The sequence below is a fragment of the Mauremys reevesii genome, linkage group 23 (assembly GCF_016161935.1).
Source record: "Mauremys reevesii isolate NIE-2019 linkage group 23, ASM1616193v1, whole genome shotgun sequence".
Lineage (NCBI taxonomy): Eukaryota > Metazoa > Chordata > Testudines > Geoemydidae > Mauremys > Mauremys reevesii.
In genome coordinates this window covers 15,907,607-15,915,241 of record NC_052645.1, presented here as the reverse complement: position 1 = coordinate 15,915,241, position 7,635 = coordinate 15,907,607, and the positions used below count along the sequence as shown (strand labels likewise).

Below are 7,635 nucleotides of genomic sequence, written 5' to 3'. Positions count from 1 at the left end.
TCCTGAGAGGGGAACAGGTGTCTGGAAAGCTTGAGAGCCATTGCTCTAAGCCACATTTACATCTAGTCTGGTACCTTCTGCTTTGTAGCACAGTGGTGTTGGGTTGCTATACAACACTTGTTTAACACTTTCCTCCGCCCATGCTCTACTTAAAATGCAGACTCATAGAACAGAGTTTCATAATTTTAACCAGCTATGAAATCCTTCTGAGAGGGGTTTTTTTTGTTTAACAAAACTGGAGAGTTATATTAATTTTAAGTCAGACCAATAGTACCTCTGCAAAGATTTACAAGAACAGATTACCTTCTGCCTACAGCTCTTTCCACAAATGTAACTACACCCACATCTTAAGGACAAGAATTTAAAATCAGTTGAATTTATATGATTAGAGAGAGAGAGAGAGAGATATCAGATGCATTCTTTAAATTCATTACATCTAATCTCCTTCAAACATTACAAATATTTATAATGTTAAATAAGTGGACTTATATTAATCACACTTAATTCAGCTTTAATTCACATAAAATGAACGCAGCAGTGTTTTAATAGAATTTTATTTTTTAAATTTACACATGTAAATACATTCAGATTCTTATGTGCAAAGTGCTTAATTCCAATTAGACTTTAAATGGCATAACAGACTCACCCGAAACAGGATGTTTGATAATTTCACACACTGGAAAATAAAATTAAGCTATTGCATTTTGATTAAAGACTAGTTTCAAGAAGATTATGCTATTTTAAGTGACAAATATTCAGATCAGTCAGTAGAAGATTCAAGATTCAGTGCTCCTGAGCTGATAGTTTCAGTGGAGACCTGCTCCTGTCCCAAAGCAGTGGATGTTTTTTCCTGCTTTATTTTGTCTAGTTCTATGGTGCAGACTTATACACCAGTCCAAGGCACGTTCCTTGATCATAAGTAAACAAATAGTTTCATCCCTCCATAGTTTGGTTAACAGCTATATTTTGAACATTTTGATAATTAAAAATGTGAGATCTCTCCTTTAGCAGGTAAGCACCCTCTTGGCAGGGTGACCATCGCTCATTTTGTCAATCTTAAGCATTTCTAATGTACCCATTGCTGTAGTAACTAAGTCCCATTTATTCACAGTCTGTGTTTGCTGGCTGCAGATCCTAATTCAACCAACTTTGTAACTGTCCCACACTAAATTTGTTCACACTCCCACACAGCTTATGTGACTGTCATGCCTATTAGGCTGCAGTGCCATGGTTACAGGTGGCGAAGTGATAACATCTGCCAAGAAGCCCCGCTAAGGATCTCTCATCACAGTAGTCAGACTACACTCAGCAGTCAAAATCCAGCAACAGAACATTACTACTGAAGGCCACATCTCTCAGACAGATGAAAGGTTGTGTATAGGCCAGGCCTTCATTCCCATCCAAGATGAACTGACCTAGCTGTTTTCTTGGCCAGAGCGGCGTAGAAAGGTATTCTCTTAGATGAGCAAGAAAAACAATTTATTAAGATTCCTTCACCTTCAAAAGAAATAAATCAAATCAAAGCAAAAAAAAAAGATCTAGTTCCTTCCTTTTCTTCAAAGTCACTATCACGCCACACCTTCTAGCTTGAGAGTCCAGCAACACGGCACTGGGAGAACAGACGGAGGTACATAGGGTAAAGTGATCAGCAACCCTTTATCTACGGCCTTCTTCCACTTCAGCATCTCAGAGAACCCCAACATAGTCACCTGAAGAAAGAGGGAAAGAACAATACAGTCATCTACTGCTTCATGCACATACTTCCTGTTTAAATACATCACAGCCAGCAAGTTCAATGCACTTCCAGGCACTCAAGGGGTAGAGGTAGCCCCAACTACTTTCCATCCAGCCAGAGTTTACTGAGCTGCAGAGTACTGTACAAGGCACATTTTTGGCCCAGCATCTGCCTATGGTTCTTCACTGGGGAGATTCTTTTTAATGATTGTTTGGAGATGACACAGCCCCTCCCTGTGCCATTTGCACAGTTTAATAGATTTTTTTTTTGTGTGTCAGAGTGGTGCTACTGCTATTTGGGCGCCTCAGCTAATTTCACAGCAAATCAAGTCAATAGAGGCTGGGAACTCTGTGGAAGAAATGTCCCTGGCGGTACTATGGCAGGTTAACAAGCCCTATCCAGTGTTTCTTAGGGAATAATGGTGGTTTAAAGCAAGGTGAACACACAGAAAGAGGGATCACAACTCCTTTATGACCTCTCCCTGACAGAGAAGCCCCAAGACTAGAAGTAAGGGGAAACAACTTTACATATACAGTACTTTCACCAGATATTTAATGGAATCCAGCTTGGGCCATCTCAGCCTTTATGTACCAGAGATGGACTTGTGAGACTCATTATCTACTCTTCAGATTCCTTACTTGTGTGCTTGGAGATGGAATAGGTGAAGACAGCTTCAACACACCACCGTCTGGCCAGGTCAGAAAGATGGCATAGACAGTTAATCCTTTAGAAGTGTACCTGAGGGAATATAAAGATGGTGTACAGAGGTGTGTAGATCACCACAAAATACAGAAGCAGACAAGCATCTGGCTTTGTCAGAAGTAAAGCAAAAAGTACATGCCTCCCCCCCATCAATCAGTCTAGTCATATTGGGAAAGTCAGCCACATAAGGTCACCTGCTTTCCTTGCATACCTCAATACTTTGGAACCAACATTTATCCAGTCAGCAGGGACTGAGGAAAGCTAAACAAAGTCCACATATACTCCCTGAAAACAAAGGTCACCTTGTGACATGGCCTTGCTTTAGGCTGCTGTGGTCAACAGGGTAGATTAAGCTCTTGTGAAGCTTCATGTAGGTCATTTCATTATTCTCTTTAAAAACCGGTTAGATTTGTAGTGTTCTGGTCTCCTTACACACTTACTGTACATCCCTTCCTCTGAGGAAATGCAGTTGCTGGGTAACAGTGCACAGATCCATTACATAAGAATCTGAGAAGTTAACACCACCACACCAAGCCAACCACAGAAGTTTAGGGAGACAAAATGCAGTCATGCAACCAAGAATTTTAGCCAAAATCATGGGGTTAAACACTCCTACTCAGGAGAAACACACGGACTCTTTAGTGTTTTACTTTTGATTTTTTTTTTTTTTTTTTAAAGCATGGGGCAACAGTCCAATACTCAGAGAGTAGAGGGCCACTCGTGACTCAATGTCTTTCTAGTGTTTATTTTTCTTTGGCTCTCCAAGTAGCAAGCTCAACCCTTCTTTGCTCATGAGATCACAGCCTGAGATAAGTGGCTCTTTCAGAGTGGTCTTGTGTAAAGTAATCCTTACCATGCATTGACTGTGGTGTTCTCCATCTGCACCCTCCAGGGCTTAGAAGCATAAATTGCCTCCCCGTTAACACGCAGCCATTTTCCAAGGGACAGAAGCCTTTCTTGAAAGATTGGAACAATCACCCCTTCTTTTGTAGGGCCCACATTGAGAAGATAGTTGCCTCCAAAACTCACAGTCTGCACTAGTTCCTGTGACAGACAGGAAAGTAACATGAATCCTCTTTACTTTCCCTCTTGACTAAGAAAGAAAGACACCTGCATAAAAAGCTTTATTCTCATTGTCCCAGCTACTTTAGCCACCACCCTGTCCTACTGTTTTGCCAGATAAGTAGACAACCTCTAATCCCCAGCAATCCCTCTATTTATATTAAAATGTTCTTACTGAGATAATACTTGATTCATCCATGAGCTCATTGAGTTGCATGTTGCTTCGATAGCCCCAAGATCTTTTATCAATAGACGTGCACATCTCCCACTTGTGCTGTGGCAGGGTGCCCGGCTTGTATTTATCAGCACAATTATAGTATCCTCCATGATGGCAGGAGCAGTTATTGCACCAACGGTCATTTACCACAACAGTATCCTAGAATGATGAGAGAGAGTTCAGAGTAGAAACTATTTTGACATAGACACTCAATCCTTCTGCTGCAGTGGTTCAAAGGAACAAGTTTGTGGGTTTTGTTCTGGGATCTTTGGTTACTAGTCTCCTGGATAGCTCAGTGGTTTGAGCATTGGCCTGCTAAACCCAGGGTTGAGTTCAATCCTTGAGGAGGCCACTTAGGAATCAGGGGCAAAATCAGTACTTGGTCCTGCTAGTGAAGGCCAGGGGCTGGACTCTATGACCTTTCAGGGTCCCTTCCAGTTCTATGAGATAGGTATATCTCCATAAATACTTTAGATGCCCTCAACAATTTATATGCTTCGACTGATCCTGAGGTTTTGACTTAGATTCTGCCAGTATTAGAAGCTGTCTGATTTTCCATATTTATGTAATGGCCAGAAGACACGAAGGAAATGCTGCCACGAGTACCTTGACAGGACTATCATTATAAAGCCAGGCAAGGAAAGAGGTAGAGTTCCAATATGTCTCCGGACCCTCCCAGTCACCATCTGACCAAACCAGATCTGGTTTATACCTAGGAGACAGATAAATGTTACTGGTAACATTTAACATTCCCACTTCTGGTCCAGTCCAAAGAGAAGATTGTCACAAGGCAATGTTTTTAATTCTTGCTTATGAAGTTCAATTATCTTTGCTTTCACATGCTTCTCCTATTATGACATAACCAGGAAACGTGCCTGGTGGAGGGAACAAGAACACACACCCATGAGAGAGATCACTGCAGCTGCAAAGGATGGGAGCATCATTCATTCCCAAAGTGGGGGTGTAGCACTAACAAAAGAGGGTAAGTGCAAATTGTCTCTGTGCAGGCATAATGGCCAGTATAATATTGAGGAAAAAGTGTTCCCAAGCACAGATAGATAATGTGATCCCCTTCTCAGTCCACCTCAAATCCCAAATTGCTACTGTAGGAAGGTGAGATCTGCCTTGTGGTTGGAATAGCAAATATTAAAGTGTCTCCCTTCCTCTGCCCCACATCCTTATCCCCCTAACAAATAAAGAAATACAGTAATATTCATGGGTGCTAAAAGGCTGCAGCTCTTACCTTAAAACAAGATCATAAAGCTCTGGCATAGTTTTTGAAATGACAAAATTCTGCGTCTTGAAGCCATTTTTTTTGTCATATAAATACAGAGGATTAAACCACTCTAAGAGAGAATGGTACAGTCCATAGCGTATGTTCCTTAAATATTAAACAAAGAAAGGAAAGAGATGAAAGTTGGGTTAATAAAAAAGTACCAGTTTGAAAAAAAAATCTCACTGCATATTCACTGCACTTGTGACACTTACAATATTTAAAAAACCCCAAGAACCTACTATTGTAGTAATCAGTGCTGAGTCTGCATTAGAGAATGCTATATCTATTCATAGGTTTCAAAATACTTCCTAGAAGTGGGTAAATATCACACTCCTTTCCTCACATATGAGACAGAGATTGAGAAACTTGCCTAAAGTCACACAGTGAGTTAGTGGTAACGTCAGGAATATAGCCCAGGTTGTCAAACTCTGATTTCCATGCTCTATTCACTGGACCTTACTGCCATCCTGTAGGAAACCAACAGGAGATTTGGGTACAAGAGTTCTCTTACCCTGAGGCAGAACAGTTTTGTTGAAAGGCGTGTGCCTAGTGACAAATTTATCAAAAAAGAACTAGGCGTCGCTAATGGGCATCTAATTCAAGAACTGGAAATAGTTTTTGGGTAACAGTTTTGACAGTACGTACAAGGGCAGTGACCTACCTTTCTCTGAGAGCTTCTCCCAGTTCACCCACTAGGTCTCGATGGGGCCCTGTATCCAGAGAATTCCAGTTCCAGGACACAGGAGACCCCCAGTTTGTGAAGCCCTCATGATGCTTTGTAGTCAGCACCACATACCTGTGGAAATCAAAGCCCCTTGTTCAGAAAGAAATAGAACCTACCTAAGATACTCCAAATCTTCTGAATAAAACTGGTACTTGGAAAGCAAAGGACATGGTAATGATGGTGTCAAGAGCTGTCTCCAATTCCTTTTCTAAATGTACCTGTTTGCAAGTTCTCTCCTGAAAGTTTACTAGTTTTAAATGAATTTTAGTGCTGATAAAAAGTGACAGATTGATACCCTATGCAGACAAATGCCTTACCCTCAACATGGAGGGAGAACTTTTAAGGGCAAAAGAGTAAACCTAAGAATAAAAAACATCAGTGCTGTCAGAGTGGCATCTTTCAACACTAAATCCATGTTCAAAGTTAGACACTTTAAAGCCACTGACTGAGTGATAAACCACCACTTCCAAGTGCTTCCATGCGGGTTCCAGTGAACTTAATGGTTTTGAGACACATTTTGCAAAACCAAATCATTCTTGCTTTGTGTAAGTTTGTAGAAACCATATCTCACTAAGTTCTCCAAAAGGGACTGTCCATTGGCTAAAAGAGGAAGCAGCTACTCAAGTAAATCACCTGACATCTGCTCTGGTGGAAGGCAGCAGAAACTGGTTCTCTCTAGCATCTAGTTTCAATTAATGCAAGACTTAAAATCCACAAATGTGTTCCTTGCCTGGGAATGATGCATCCTCAGGGTGCTACGATTAAGGAGTCAGCCCCAGCAGGGAAAAACACTATAGGAACCTGGGTTCTGCCCTATGTACACTCCGCCCACTGGAGTGGCTCTGCATCCAAGAATGGAGCAGACCAATGACCCCTACAGATGCTTTATGTGCACAAAGGTCACCAGTGACTGCACCCACTGCACTCCTGCCCCAAGGGACCCCCCTAGAGCTTTCTCCCCCAGCAGAGCCCAGGGCCACCCTGCCCTCATGCATCCCTTCCCCTCCCCACCAGGTTACTCCCTGCTCCACCCCTCAGGGTGCCCCCTTAGAATCAGAGAAGATTAGGGTTGGAAGGGGCCTCAGAAGGTCATCTAGTCCAACCCCCTGCTCAAAGCAGGGCCAACCCCCAATCCAGACAGATTTTTACCCCAGTTCCCTAAATGGCCCCTTCAAGGATTGAACTCACAACCCTGGGTTTAGCAGGCCAATGCTCAACCCACTGAGCTATCCCCCCCCCCCCAAAAGGCAGATTTTTAAGATATAGCGAGTAGTTTATCACCTGACCAGGGATTTGAACTCTGGACCCGCGGGTTAAGAGGGTGAGGCTCTACCAACTGAGCTAGCCAGGCCCTGGCCCTCACTCTCAGGTCTCAGCCCACCCCCCAGTAGAGACCAAGGGGCCCCGCCCAGGAGCTCCCGCCGGGACTGACCTGGCGCCGGCCTGCTCGAAGAGCCAGGCCCAGAAGCGCGGCTCGAAGTCGCGGGCGGTGAAGCGCGCGGCGAAGTCGGCGTAGGTGGTGTTGGGCGGGAAGTGCTCCCGCACGAAGCGCTCGTAGTCGGCGCGGCGCTCGCCCCGCCAGTGCCACCAGAACCACTCGGAGCCATAGGCCGGCACCGAGAACACCCCCCAGTGCACGAACACCCCCACCTTGGCCTGGTCGAACCACGCCGGCAGCGGCCTCGCGTCCAGGCTGGGCCAGTCCGGGCTGTAGCGGGGCCCGCAGACCGCCGCGGCTACCAGCGCCGCCAGCAGCAGCAGCCAGCGCGCCGCTCCCCGCACCGCCATCTTCCCCACCCTGACCCCGCCCCTCCTGCCCACGGGACGGGAGCCGAGACGGGCCAAAAGGGGGACCAGAGGGACCTAGGAACTGACCACGTGACGGGCACCGTCCACGTGATGAGCAGGGCCGACGCCAT

The 7,635-nt window shown here is 44.6% G+C and overlaps 1 protein-coding gene across 1 annotated transcript; it reads right to left on the bottom strand.

Annotated features, from left to right (window-relative positions):
- Positions 1-681: 681 nt before the first annotated feature.
- Positions 682-7,532, bottom strand: FUCA1 (alpha-L-fucosidase 1). The gene is made up of 8 exons (XM_039511869.1): positions 7,149-7,532; positions 5,654-5,788; positions 4,960-5,097; positions 4,323-4,428; positions 3,675-3,875; positions 3,291-3,481; positions 2,374-2,473; positions 682-1,709 (listed from the first exon to the last, which is right to left on the bottom strand). Exons 1-8 carry the CDS (start codon positions 7,502-7,504, stop codon positions 1,569-1,571), a joined length of 1,368 nt encoding a protein of 455 aa, XP_039367803.1. The 5' UTR covers positions 7,505-7,532; the 3' UTR covers positions 682-1,568.
- Positions 7,533-7,635: the final 103 nt, after the last annotated feature.

Coding starts and splice junctions, on each gene's coding strand:
- FUCA1 (XM_039511869.1), bottom strand. CDS start 7,504: ATGGCGGTGCGGGGAGCGGCGCGCTGGCTGCTGCTGCTGGCGGCGCTG. Junction 3,482..3,674: donor ATGAATCAAGTATTATCTCA/GTAAGAACATTT, acceptor TGTCTGTCACAG/GAACTAGTGCAGACTGTGAG. Junction 1,710..2,373: donor TTCCATCTCCAAGCACACAA/GTAAGGAATCTG, acceptor CTCTTTCTTCAG/GTGACTATGTTGGGGTTCTC.